Source organism: Colletotrichum gloeosporioides (assembly GCF_011800055.1).
Source record: "Colletotrichum gloeosporioides strain Lc1 chromosome Unknown consensus_10, whole genome shotgun sequence".
Taxonomy (NCBI): Eukaryota; Fungi; Ascomycota; class Sordariomycetes; order Glomerellales; family Glomerellaceae; genus Colletotrichum; species Colletotrichum gloeosporioides.
The window spans coordinates 176,077-190,457 of NW_025544655.1; the positions used below are offsets into that span (position 1 = coordinate 176,077).

The 14,381-nt window shown below is 56.0% G+C and overlaps 2 protein-coding genes across 2 annotated transcripts; one reads left to right on the plus strand and one right to left on the minus strand.

Moving 5' to 3' along the window:
- Positions 1-4,300: 4,300 nt before the first annotated feature.
- On the minus strand, positions 4,301-5,878 carry GCG54_00006595 (uncharacterized protein; the record flags this gene model as incomplete). The annotated part of the gene is made up of 2 exons (XM_045406594.1): positions 4,301-5,330; positions 5,400-5,878. 2 exons carry the CDS (start codon positions 5,876-5,878, stop codon positions 4,301-4,303), a joined length of 1,509 nt encoding a protein of 502 aa, XP_045269846.1.
- A 5,391-nt stretch (positions 5,879-11,269) lies between these two features.
- On the plus strand, positions 11,270-13,672 carry GCG54_00006596 (uncharacterized protein; the record flags this gene model as incomplete). Its single annotated transcript, XM_045406595.1, has 3 exons — positions 11,270-12,092; positions 12,191-13,515; positions 13,571-13,672. The coding sequence occupies 3 exons, from the start codon at positions 11,270-11,272 to the stop codon at positions 13,670-13,672; spliced, it is 2,250 nt and encodes a 749-aa protein (XP_045269847.1).
- Between the last annotated feature and the right edge of the window lie 709 nt (positions 13,673-14,381).

Sequence of the window (14,381 nt, forward strand, 5' to 3'; positions counted from 1 at the left end):
AAAAAAAAAAAAAAAAAAAAAAGGGCTGATGATGGAGGGGCAGAGGAAAGGAGGGGTCCGTGGGGTGTGAGTGAGTGTCGAGGGCGGATTGGACGCAGGGCCAAATGGGCGACGGCAATGGGCGTGGACTGACGGCTTGGGATGAGAATGAGATGGGAGATGGGATGGACGTTGGACGGTTTGAGATTTGGAGGGGCGTGGAATACCGGACGATGGTGAGGTGAGCCCATTCGCGCCTGCCCTGGCTCTGTGAAGCTGAGCCAACAATAATCGAGTTCCATGGTAACACGCAAGAAAGGCCCAGTGAAGCCGTGTGCCGTCCCGTTCTTTCCTGGTCGGTCGGTTGCCCCCCAGAAATGCCCGAGGCGGGCGCGCGTTCACGGTCTTGCTGCTGCTGCTCTGCCTTAGCCCAGTCTCACGGCAACAGCTCAGCGATGGGTGCCGTGCGGTCTACCATTAGCAGGTTAGGCAGAGACTCGAGAGATGGCAGAATCGGGACATTCGCTCAATAATTGATCCCCATCCAGCATGAACTCGTATCCCAATCCGGACGCATCGGCCCGCATGTGCGCCGCGACCTAAGGTGCATTGTGAGAGCTTCCTTTTTCCCCCCCTTCCTGGCGGCGCCGAGCCCATAGTTTGGCCGAGGCAGGGTCTTTCTGGCTGTCTTGCTGCAACGATGCCAAAGTCGAGTCGACGTCTGATGGACGACAGCTGATATTGCAAACTGAATCAGGCCGACCGCGAGATCGGTGGCGTCTACTATGCAGCTGCCCGTACGGGAAGGGAAGGGAAGCGAACCCTTACCGCACGTCGACCTGCTGCAAATTGCGACCTGCCTGCAGGCTGCAGCTGAGTATGCAGCATCTCCGTGGTCGACGCGGTGGGCTGTCCAGAAGCTGCAAATTATTCTCAAGGGAGCGCAACTGGAGATGGCAAGGTCGCGATGCGTAAAATGAGAGAGTCGCACCAGCGCGGCGGGACGAGGACCGTCTGCTTCACCGGCGCCGTCCCGTCGTTGATCACCCACAGGGCGCAAACGCAGGTGCCAACCACGCTAACCCCACTCGAGACCGTTTTTTGCATAGGGCTAGCTGCTTGCGGACTAATTAAACGGTACCTACCTAGGCTGCTGCTGCTGCCCGGCACCTCCAAGAACCTACAACCTACGTAGGAAAACTAACGATGCACTCTGCAGGTACAGCAACTGCGTGCGAACTCACTTTGGTATGGCCAACTCCACTGCAACATCAACACCTTTGCTCTCCACCGCCGCCTACGACAGACTTTGCTAGCCAGCTTCCAACTCTCAACTTCCTAGCTTCAACGTTCGCCGTGAAGCTCCGAACATTATCGTCAGCATCAATAGATCTGAATCTCGACCCATCATCCCCACTCCATCCATCTCCACCTCGGGTGTATCGTGATAGGACGTCTGCTTGCCGGTCTCTGTCCCGCCGATCGAGATTTCAGATAATCCCTCGTTGATTCCTACCAAGGCACAATGCCATCTCTTACCGTCCGATCATCCAGGTCTGGTGTCTGTGTTTCGCCATCGAGAAATTCCAGAATCTCGACCTGGGAACTCAAAGCGCCGTCGGGGTTGTGTGCTCGTCTGTGTCCGTCTTACAAACAGTCCGATCACTAGTCATCGCCGACGCCACAGACGCATCTCGAACTATGCGACATGCCAGCCGCTACAAAAAGAAAAATCAGAGGCGCCCACTTTAGCCTGTGGGCAAAACTCTCCCCCACTCTTTGCTTCGGTGGGTGAAGCTCGGCAAGGGCGAGATTCACGTCACAACGGCTCTCAAAGTCTTGACAGCCCCCTGGCCTTGTCTGATCGGCTCCGGGCTATTGGAACGCCGCTGCGGTCATGGGCCCAATCTTCTTCCTCTCGCTGGTCTTGACTCTTTGCGTCTTGTTTTTGTCGGTTTTGCAGTAGCATAATAACCACCTTCAACAGAGTTTGTTTTGGCGCTTTGTTCCGAAGGCTTGCGTCTGGAAACAATACTAGCTTCTGGGGTACATGGGATGCTGCCCAACGGTTCCTTCTGCCAGAAACGTTTGCACCGCGAGGCATGCATTTCCATTCAAAGACAACGACTTGTTGGTCTGAAACAAGGTTCAAGCTGCGTTGTCGTCCCCACGAGGCGTTCTTGCTCAGACTCTTGGGAGATTGAGGGCCCACCCATTCCTTCGAGCCCTTCAATCTCGCAAGGGAAGGATTCTTTCGACGTTCTCCAAGCTTTTTTTAAGTTTTTTTTTTCCTTGCCGGCGTCATACTGAGTGATGACGGCGGCATGCCGGCCACAATCAACAGAGTAGGCGACTGAGAGGAGCCCAATCGACCATGGTCGCTGGAGGGAGACATTGGATATGATCCACCCGCTCTGCGCCTCATCGCATAAAGGGGTTCCCGTATCCTGGTCATTTTGATACAAGCAATGCCTCGCTGCATGAGCCTCCCCCATACTCGCGATCCTGGCGAATGACTGTTGACTCTTTAAGGCCTCTCAGTCATCAAAAAGAATTAAAGAGGCAAAGAAGAAAACCCTGTCAGCCAGCTGGACGGTTGAATCGGGCAACTGATCTGAGCCGACCTTCTAGGAAAAGAAAAAAAGAAGACCAATTTCGGCGCCGCAACACCGGACTCATCTACCGCTCTTGTGCGACGCAAACGACTGACTAGTTGGTCCCACTACCGAAAGCCGTGTCTGCGGACTCCCGTAAGCCAGTGGCTTGCTTGCCTTCATTTTTTTTCAGCCTCCTGGCCAGGAGATTCATATCGTACCGTCGGAAACCCCATGCTCTGTGAACCATGCTGCTCGTCGAATGCAACTCCCCTCTCCTAATCGACTGAACTACTCTGCCCTGATCGGTTCGTCCGACCTCGAGGAGAGGAGGGGCATGATTATGCCGCTGGCTCGTGTCGGGCTGTCCCCTGCAACGTTGATGACCACTGTCTATGCCAACCCTGGGCTTCGACTTCATAGCCACGGGGAACAATCCTTGACTTCCTCGAGACTACCAAGTATGTACGCGGCACAATGCCAACCCAACAGTAACGACAACGACAACGAGTCAACCCGTTCGTCAACTAGGACCTGCCGTTCGTTCCAACCGAGATCTTGCCTTCGGCCCAGTACCATGAATCAATTAATAAACCCTGGTCGTGTAAGTCCGTTCAACGCCCCCGAGCCAAATTTTCAAGAAGGGAATTCACGAAGCGATGCCATCAGACTTTCCAAAAAGAATGGTCTCCCCAGGATTCGTCAAGGTCCTTGGGGTTTTGGCTCTTCCGAAACCGCCGGCTCCATCGTACCCCATCCAACAACCCTCGCGGGGTTGTGCGTCCGAACGGGCCTCGCCTACATGGCTGACGCTGCTTCCTGATCGCCGTCCAGGACGTCCGTTCAGCCCCACTGTAAACCCTTCGGCGCCTGAGCTGTCTTCCCGCCTCCCCTTCGTTTCCAAAGAAAAAAGAGCCATGGGCCGTGTGTGATCTTTGGGATCTGGGCCCGGGCTCGGGTCCATGGCAAGCTCTGTTCGCCGTCGTGCCTCTCGGTTCCAGCCACCCGCACAATGCCATTGTGAGCCGTCGTCTTGGGTCCATCCGCCCTGGTCTGCTAGACTCTCGTTTGGGGTCTAGTATCGCGGCGCCAGAACGAGGAGGGTCAGAGAGCATATATTGACGACAGGCAGACGAGTCTTCACTAGTAGAAGATGTGTGTGTGTGTACCCGCGCGTGGCAGCACGGAATGCAATATACTTGAGTCTTCCGTGTCGCTGTTCATCTTGCCATTTGACAACTCGCGGAACCTCGTGGTTGATAGTGAGTGAGTTAGACAAACAACCCCATATGCACAGCCTGACATGGACATAACCGCAGATGTTCATGGTCACGCTGCATCAACGGCGATTCTTGGTTATCACCACATTCCAGGAGGCGTCAAGTCAAGTACACATCAGCCACCTTTCGTCTTGTTCAGCTCCACATCAACGCTGCTTCACTTGCAACGCTGCTTGCTTGTTGGATTACTCGTCGATAACTTGATTCGACACTAACAATACGAGGTAAGTCATGCTCATCAACCCAGCGCGAGCTATGCGCCGCAGGAACCATTACAACGCCAATAACCTGATTCGTATGCCGTGTATACCGTCACCCTGACCATCCGTTTTGAAGGCATAACCCCCCGGCCGGTGTCATCCTTATGACGGGCCCCCTTTTTTTTTCACACTCTGAGAACAAAACATCTCACAAACTCCTGTCAAAATCAGTCACCACCTGGACTGCTCATCGCTTCGAAACTCGACTTGGGGGTCGGTCTGTCGCCATTCTGTGACCCATCGTCTTGCCATTGCGACCCGACCTCGAGCTCCGTTCCGGCAACTGCTTCTTCTTACGCTTCAGAAGCCCACGGACCGTCTTGAAGGGCAAAACCAACAACGCCACCACCGCAAAGAATGGCATTGTGATGATGGCCCACACTGACTCTACCAGCCACTGCAAGAATCCCGGCCGCGCGGCGCTGTTTTTGGCCGCGGCAGCTGCAAGTGCGATGGCGTCGTTCAACCGTGTGTCAACAGCCGCAAAGCGCGATTCGGTTTGAAAGGCGAGCACCGTAGCTTTCTTCTCATACCGTCGCACTGCTCGGTTCAGAGCATCAAGATCGGGTTGGATGGCGTTGCGAACATCGCGAGCAATGGCGGCCTCTTGCTTGATTTTGGAAGTATCCGAGTTGCCATTCTGCTTAATCGGCGTCGGCTCCGGTCGCGATTCTAATAATTCTAGCCTGGCCATCAACACCCTGACTTGGTCCGGCGTAACGGCCTCCTCTTTGAACGGGTTTGCGTGGACGTCTCGCTGCAGCTGAAGCGTCCTGCACTGGACTAGCTTCATCATGTGTGACAACGGGCGGAGCTCTGCAGCAAGCAGGAAGATGGTTAGGTTGTAGTTGGATACCAGCCCCTCGGAGGGACGGCTCAGCTGCGCGCGAATGGCATGCAGAAGATATGCACCCAGCATGGGGAACATGAAGCATGATACCAAAGCCAAGATCTCATGTACCCAGAGCTCGGCCAGTGCGTCATCCTTCTTCGCATTTTGTGGAACCTTGAGCGCCGGTTCCTGTACCGACGACGTGGGTGTGGTGGGGACCTCGGACGCATCGTCAAGACTTCCGTTAACTGCATGACCGTTCAAGGTAGACGCCGTCGACGAAGGGCTCCCTACGGCCTGTTCGTTCTCGCTTTCGTCGTCGATGACCGCACTGGTGCTGACCTCTGCCCGAACGCGCACTGACTGTGCCGAATGGTACCAGTTCCTGGGCGACGATGTCAGCGCTCGGATGAACCTGTCCCCCGCAACGAGGAATTGTAAACGCCGGACTTACCATGGATGTGTCACAGACCAGTGCAGGAACACGGCCGACAAGCCCAAAAGCATTATATCCGTCACGACAGCGCTGCCATTATTAAATAAAAGACCGCCAACAGCCGGGAGGAGAGCAAAGGCTAGGGGGATTGAAGCCCAATTTGACATGTCGTCGGATGATGCCGGCGCCACGCCCGTCGGTTTTGGGTTCAACAGGTCTCTCGCCTCTCCAAAGCTATAATCTGACAGTGTTGAACTTCTCCTCCGATGCAGACCAGCTCTCTCGATGAAGGATGTCTCTGTTGGAAACTGGCCAAACGGCGTCCGGCGCCGCAGTTGCGAGGACTCATCGACAGTCACGGCGCGTTTGATGGAATGGCCCGAGGGTGCTGGTGATGGTGTCGCGCCGGGCGAGGAAACGGTCTGCTTCCTGCTGATATTGCTCGTCGCCGTGACCGGCGTAATCGGGCTTCGGGGGCCTCCGTTCTCGTCGGACATGGCCAAAGGGAGGTGGATGTTTAGTCTAGTTCTCTGTGTAGCCGCAAGTTCCGGCGTCTTCGGAGTGTTGTCGCTTTCAAGCTCCGTCGGTGGAGGATGTTGTATCGTTTCTCGTGTTGTAGGGACAGTCGGGGGATCAAGAAGCGGACATGCGAGTCCAGGCTAGGGACAGGCAGTCGAGGGGTTTTGAGGATTCCTCATGCGCGACGCGGGCAGGCGAGCTAAGGTAGTGCAGAGCAAGACGAGAGTAGAGGGGGTTTCCCGAGGCGAGACAATCTCCTGAGCAATAAGGCAGCAGAGGAAGCTAAGGAAGGGGGAGAAAAGGGAATTCGGAAGGGAAAGAGGAGAAGGAGGAAGAGGGGGAAATGGCGGCGACGGCGGCGTGCCACAAGTCGTGGTGTGTGTGTACGTGCGACCGAACCGGCTCAGTCGTTCAAGGGCGAGTGAAGCGCCACGAGCTGAGGGTTGGTTCGTCGCGGCGGGAATGGACGTGGTTTTAGTTTGGGACTGGCTGGTGGCGACTTGGGATCGTCCCTTCCCTGCCTTTGCCCTGTCTTGCCTTGCCTTCCCTGCTGGACGCAGCTAAGACACGGTGCTAAGCTGCTAAAGGTACCCAAGACAGCTTGATCGCAAGGCAAGGTACCGCACTGTGATTGGGCCAGCAGCAAGCCTGACGCTGACGCTGCTGCTGATGCGTGAGTCGGGGTCTCGAATCGGGGCCGGGTACTTGTGGCCGAAGTATCCGTACGGTTCCTGAGTGCCCCAAGAATGGGACGTGGAATGAGCAGCTAGGAGCTCAACCAATGGAGGCGGGGATGCGACGGCATGCAGGAGCAGACGAGAGGTGAGGAGAAGACGTCGTCGAGCACGCGATATCTGCCTTATCTAGGTAGGTAGGTAGGTGCATTGGATATCTACGGAAGGAGGTGAAAGTACCTCAGGTAAGGTAAGGTAGGTAGAGATGGAGGCGGAGAAAGGCAGAGCAGAGAGACAGCAATGCAGCATAGAAGCTCCCTTGTCTAAGCTCCATTGATGTTGACCAAATCGGATCCATCTTTACTGGTACAACTATGCCGAACTGGCCCAACAGCAGATCGGCTTGCTGTTGCTTGCTAATGGGCTGCTGCCGCTGCCGCTGCTGCTTGCTCCATGTTTCCTGCATGTCTAACTGCGGACCGCAGGGATGGGGATGATGCACCCTCAACGTCACCCCCACCCGGCCACCCTTGGTCACTTCGCGTTCCTCACTCAGATTCTCGGCAGGCTGCTCCCGCCGCCGCCGCCCCAGGGCTGCCCACCCTGTAAGGATCCACTGCGCACGCCGTCTGCCGGGAGAGCTTCTCCGCTGCAACCTTGCTGGATGCGCCTCTGCAACCACCACGCCTGCCGCCATGTACCTACCTACTTGCCTTCACCCAAGGTGTATTGCCCTCGTGCTTCTTTGCTGCCCGGTGCATAATCGCAATCTCCACGTGTTTTCTCTGCGAGTGCTTCAACAGCGCAACTAGCGATACCGTCTGCAAGCTGGCAACATCTTCATCTCGGTATTACATTGCTCCTGTCTTCTCCCATCGGCCCAGCGCCGAGGATTGACCGCACTTGAAACAGCCATCTCATCATCTCATCGCCAGTGACCCATCCATCTGCTTCCTCGGCAGGTCATCATCTAGAACCACGTCCACCTGCTAATATGGGACATGAGTGTCGGCACCTTACCTCTCGTCGTCAGAAGCTCGCTGCTTGCACCTGACATCTGCCCCATAACCTTCCTTATCTACGCCCATGGCGGCTTGTCGATTCCGAGCATCTCGTACGGCGCGAGTATCTAAGTACAGACAGTCTCTGCCCTAGCAGTGCAATAAAAGGCGTTGAGAATCACTGGCGGCGCCTGATACCTCGGCACCGCAGTCCAAGCTACTTCCTGTGATGGCTCGACTTTGCAGTCATTCGTTGTATGGCAACGGGTAACGACATGCAGCCACGGGCTTTCGCCTTGCCTTCCGTTCCCGCCCCAACAAAAACATGGACTGCTGCAGCACCGATGCTGTCATATTCAGCCAATCCTCTGCAGTATTTCGTCCGAATCCACGGGCCTAGACCGGGTGATCAAAGTCGACCCGGTGGGAGGTAAAGCACGGGAAGTGAATCTCTTGCTTTCGCGGCGAATCTACCTCAGAGGAGGACCACCGTATTGTATCGCATTGGGACGAGTCTTTCTTCGTCACGGGGCCTCCACATCGCTGGCCGTGCCCCGGGGCTGGCCGAAGCGACTTTGTCATCGTCTGAATTAGACCTGATGGTTCAAGATAACCTCAAGAAAGCTGCCAGGATGTCAAACTGCACCTCGCTGCCGCGCGGTTCGGATGAGCATGTGGTGCAGTAAGGTCACCGAGGTGTTATTCCCGCGACCGCGTCCTTCAGCCCTCCTCGTTCCAAGCGCGCCCCTCCAGATTTTTAGTCATGTCGACTTGGGAATGTTCAGTCTCGACCCCGCAAGTCGGACTGCGAGCGAACGTTGTGGTGGCAGGATACCCAATGCTTCCCTTAGCCCAGTCAGAGACGCGGCTCGACTGCGCGATGTGGCCACAGCGCAAAATGCAATCGGACGGCCGCTGCCACCTTATTGCCCTCATAGGCAAGTCAAAGCACGACCAGTTTCCCTGCTGGAGGCCACCTCTAGCCGAGTCGTTTGGACTGTCGTCGTTTGATGTTGCAAAAGGAAGACGTCAAGACTTGGGTGTTTGCATCGCCTAACCCATCTGAGCTGATGGAGGCTGGCTGAAATATGTCTGAGAGTCGGGTGTCAAACGGAACCCCGCAATTCCTCTAGTTGGTTACGACAATGTCTCATTGACGTGTGCCAGCCGCGAGAACAAACGAACCGTGGAACCGAAACCTGCGGTTGAACACGAAGCGGACTACTCGTGTCCGAGATGTGTCATTTGCAAACTCGAAAACAAAATTATCTTCCGGTACAGAGCTCCGGCGCCATGTGTCTTGCTCAGCAAGCGCGACCGCGCGCAGCAGTTGGCTGTCTTATCCGGACAGCACGATCGACACGTAGAATGCCCTGTTCGCTCGTGTGCCCCATGGGCGTGAACATTGCCAGATTGAGACGCCGGGAATGTCATCCTTCCGTTTGCAAGGGATCACTTTTCTCGTTCGTCCGCCAGTGCAGGTTGTGTCTAATACCCAGAAGTAGACTCAATCTGCAACGGGAGGTTGACCGCCCTGAGACAGCTCCCAACCAATGCAAGAAGCTTCGGTCGGATTTGATCTGTCTGCATTCTGAGCCTTCCAGAAGCTGGTGTTTCAAGTCTGGTGAAGTAAGGCATGCTGGAAGGCCCTTACATCCATCTTGCAGGCAGATTGTCCAATGATGACAGAAGTGACTTCATCCAGCCGCAGGCTGCTAGTCTTGGGCCATCGCCGGGTACCTCATCATGGTGTACCGTACCTGAGCCCAGTTGGCGACCCCCTGGTCGGATTGGCGGAATCACCGCCCCGCTAGCCGTACCTGAGTTGCCAGAATTAGGACCAGGAATTGTGGTTCGAATGAAAGATCTGTCGAATCTCAGGGCGATAGTCTCGGGGAACCTTGTAGATCAGCGTCCCTTTTGGTGCTTATTTCTTGTTCTATTGACATGTCTTGGGCCAAGTAGGAAAACTCGGTAGAGGGGGAAGGTAAAGGAGGGCGAGAGCAACGCCGTGCCCAGCCAGCCAATTTGCCAGCCGTTCGGGGCTTTCGAAGCTCCAAGAACCTGGCACAGCAAGATTTGAACTGCATGGAAGGCATCTCATCATGTGAAAATGAGATGATGCGCACAGACGCTTTGGTCGCGACGGCATCTGCTTGATCAACGCGCAGAAGGATGACGGGGGACGCGAAGAAGTGCGTGGCGTGTGGGTTCGTCGAGCTGTAGCCGTTGCACCATTTTGGGAGTTTCGATACCTACTTGCAGACGCCTACCTATCAGAGGAGAGAGGAGGCTCAATCTTGTACATATGTGAGAGTGTGCTCGGATCTTGTGCAATCGTCTCCCTCATCCCGAAGACGTGGCCATCCCGACGAGCCGGTCAGCAGGACCACTGAATGTTTTGCCAAACGCGCCGCAAGGTGTCATCGGGAACATTGCCAACGCTTGAAAAAGAAGTCTGCCGACGCGGGCAACCCGGTCAAACCCTGGCCTCGTTTTCTCGGGGAGCCAGGATGATTCAATGGGCCCGGGAAAGCGTATGGTCAGGTACTCCGTACGGTATGTAGTGAGTGCGTCACCTGGAGGCCAGGCTGGAAAAAGTTGCCCAGCCCGTATTGATCGAGGGCTAGGCAAGGCGAGCGGGAGCCTGTCTGTTGGGCGAAAATCTCTGCAGAACGGTAGACCTGAGTGCAAAATGGACAATTTAAAGCACCATGGCCGGTGAGCCGGGAAGACAGGGTCCTGCCAGGCTGAGGAGGTTCCGGGATGGCTGCAAGTCGTGAGGTTGGTTTTGAAGCAGCCGGCGTCATATATTGTTGGGCTGGGGACGGCTCGTTGGAAAGGGTTTCCGGATCGTGTCAGGTCCTTCTTTTTCTTTTCTTTTTTACCGTGAACCCTCCCGCCTCCACCGAGCCTTGCGTCAGGAGGGAGCTTCGACGCTGTACACTGTATCTGTGACAGAGACTGCCCGGCGGAGCGTCCGATTGTCGAGTCGTCGACTTCTGGCCGTTTCCCCCAAGCAGCGGGGCATCTTTGGGTTTTAAGCTATACGTGTCTCTGTCTTCTTCTTTCTTCCATTGACTCCCACCCTCGACTCGCCCGCGACAAGTTTTTGGGCTGAAATCTGACATACCTGTCGCTCGAAAAGACACACGATAGACATCGCCCTCACGGGGCGCTTCCGGAACCAACGGCGAAAACCAGACGATCATTGAAGGAGAGAAACCAGGGACGAAGAGACAGAGACGAGTGAAACGGTCACCAGGCAGATCGTGATCTCGCACGAGGCCGACGGCGGACTCGCACAACCACCACGCGACACATCGTCACCAAGAAAGCGCGTCGCCTCACCCAGCGGCAGCAGCGTCGTGGTGCCCACCCAGGCAGAAACATATCGTCACGGGCCTCGCTCTACCCGACAGGATCCAAGCAGCAGAGCATAGCGCAGGCACAAGCAGGCAAGCACGTCCGCTCGCACGTCCTCACGCAGTCGAGGAAGAAAGTCTTTTAGTGCTGGGCGGTCCAGGTCCAGGCTACTCACCGTTCCTGCATCAACGCGCGGGCTTCAAAGCTCAAAGCTCACCCACCTCCACAGGGCCGACCCAGAGCCAAGGACCACTGAGGTAGGGAAGGGAAGCTCGCCTTGGGCCTTGGGGAAGGCATCCCCAGCCTCCAGAACAAGAGTCTTCCCAAAATGCCGGGACCGAGACTCAGGGCACACTCACAGGCTAACCCAATCTCGGCGACTCTCCTTTCCCCCCTGAACGCTCGCTCCACAAATCATCACTCGCTGCCCCGTTGCGCCCTCGTCACGCCTGTACGGCCGCCAGTTTTTGCCAATAATTGGCCCTCATCATTCACCAACGCGATCAGGCGCTGCTCCCGTTGGTGCTGCAGCAAGAAGACCCATCCCCGTCCAGGTCCCCATCCTTCCGTTGGGCTTCTTGCCGCTGCAGGGTCGTTGCCGTCGTCGTTGTCAAGCAGAAAAAGCAGCCGCACCACCACCACCGCCGCCGCTACCACCCGAGATACCACCTGCGGCAGCACATTTTGCTCTTCCCTCCAAGGGCGAAGCGCTGTTGTTGGCCGCATAACTCACGATTGCATTGAGACCACCTCCGCCGCCAGCAACACCAATACCTCCTCCACCTGCACCGACCCTACCGCCTCTGCGAAAGCTAATCCTGCCGTCCGAGCCACCATCGTCGCTGTCGTTGCTGCTGTAGTCGCTGCTTCTTCTCTCGCCTGTCTTTTGCATTTCTTTGTCCGAGGCTCCACTCTCCTAGCCGCAAACCTAATCGTTTTGCTGCACGACTCCAACCTGCGCTGTCGCTTTCTCACCAGTCACAGTCCTTCGACGTCCCCTCCATCTCTGTCGCCAGCGCATTTCCAGATTTCCCCGTCACTGCCGTCGCCGTCGCTCCCGTCGAGTAAAGAGGCCCTGGCGATCTCCACGAGCGTGGCCCAGGCGTCGCTGCAAACTCCTCTTCGACCAGACCCGTACTCCACAGTTCCCCGTAAGGCCGTCGACCTCTCGGCGGCCTTCCTCGAACCATCTTTCCCACGGCTTCCCACGCGAGATTCACCTCTCCGTCCCCCGACCCGGCCACCTTAGATGCATCCGCGAACACTCGCCTGCCCACGCTATCGCAGCAGCCTGCCTACCCTGGCGCTTCGCCCGACCTTGACCGTTCAGTAGCCGCTGCCGGCCTGCCTCAGGGCCGCAGCCCATCACTTCTTCGCGGTTACGACCCCAAAGACTATTTCACGCAGTCTCCCTTTCGGAATCGTGCAGCATCCTCCGCCGCCCGTCGCCTACCTCACCTTTCAGCTGCTCGCCTCTGGAACCCAACAAACTCGACCCCGCGACTCCCCGAGAAGACCATTCGCAAACGACGTCCATCGACACCGCCTCCTCCCGCAGTTCCTCTATCACATCCGACCCTCGATCCCTACTCCGTCGATCCCTCTGATCCCTTGGGCATTGGCGCAGGCGATTACCCGCTTTTGACTCTCCCCGAACAACGTCAGACTAGACATTCCACGTCGAATCGCGCAAGCCTTCAGCTCGACAGGAACGCCGAACACCGCATCAGCCTTCCGCCCTCGGTTCGTCATTCATACGACGGAAGAAGATCCGCCGACCCGTCGCCGACATTTCAAGACCCCGACTCTGGCCTGTGTGACGATAAAGGCGACGCGCCTGCAGAACCACCCGTCGAACCTCGAGTTACTGGCCTTCGAAAGCGAGGTCAAAGCGTGTCAAACCCTCTGGTCGTGGACTTCGCCTACGTCGACAAGGGCAAAGGAAAAGCAATCATGGAGCAGACTACCGAGGCACAGGTGCGGGGGACTTCTAAGGACTTGGAGCGTGGACCTGATGTGCTCCCACGCATTTCCAATGTGTCGGCTGGCGATGGAATCGGCTCAGCCATATCCTCATCAAACTCGTCTATCATGGGAGAGGAATTGCCGCCAGATCTCGGCGAGGAATGGGGCCCCCAGCACCCGTGTTTCCCGCATCTAAATCCTCATGTTCCGATCGACTCTCCCGAGTATCACAACACGCGTATCATTCGCATTCGGCGGGACTGGTTGCTGGAAGGAGATTTGGCACCGACGTTCTTAAATCTATACCCCGAAATTCTCGACCCGGCTGGTTTGTCAGAGCAAGAATTCCGCCGTATCATCGACAGGCTGAATGGTGAGCTTGTGCCAATATTCAGCCCATACAACTGGAGAAACATAATGGACAGTGTTCTGGGTTTGGTGACGGGGTGGTTGTGGGATGACTTGGGCTTCACTGGTGTCAAGGCCCGGCTGAAGCGTCTGGAACGATGGGTGGATCAATGGAATAACGAGATGGAGAAGACGGTGGGCAACGAAGACCCCTCAATGGCGCCGCGCATCATTTCGTTGAGGCGGACGGGTTACATGACTGTGAGCCTTCTTTCCCCTGGTGTTTGCGATGTTCTCAAGCTAACGGCCTTCGCAGCTGGATATACAGATTCCCGATCCTGAAATCGCCCCGGCCCCGAGCACACCAGCAGGGTCGGGGAACATGCCCATGGAGCCTCCGGCTGCCGTGACGGCATGATCCCACGCTAGGATGACAGGCTCTCTCGGCCTGGCTTCATCTGATTCGCGTTCTTCATTTCGAATCCGCTATTTTACCGTACGCTCTTTTCTAATATCGGATCGGCGGCGACCTCGGCCGCACCACCGACATGAGTTTATACGACCATAGCCGCGCTCTCACGAGCTCTCGATATCCTTTTTACAGGGATTCTTCTTTCTTCATCCCACCTACCACAGTAGTACCTTATACCAAAGGCATGGCGCGGAGTTTTGGGTCCCCGGGCTGGGGAAATGGTTACGAATGTGATTCGACGACGTTTTTTTCTTCCCCCTTACTTGGTTTCTTGGCTGTTAAGTCTCTTTTTTCCACCTTATCCCTTTTTATTCACCAGAGTGGCAGTCTGCAAACATTTTTTGAACGTGGGGTGATGGAGGAGACGACCAAGCCCGCTTACGAATGGGGCAGATGATGGATGGACGGAGGCAGTGAGCTTGCTCGGACTTCTTCCGACGGACGATGTGAGGTAGAATGATGAGCTGCTTTTAATTTACGTAGATACCTATCGGCTTATTCGGCTTCTTGAACATGGTTTATTCTGGTTCCTTATTCGAGTCTAGCTACTCGTGAAATCTGTGCCATGCGAGAGCAAATGCGTCGTCTGTCTGTCAATACTTGAGCCAATCGCGGTCAAGCCATCACTGCCACCGCCGAGAACTAGTCTTCCCAA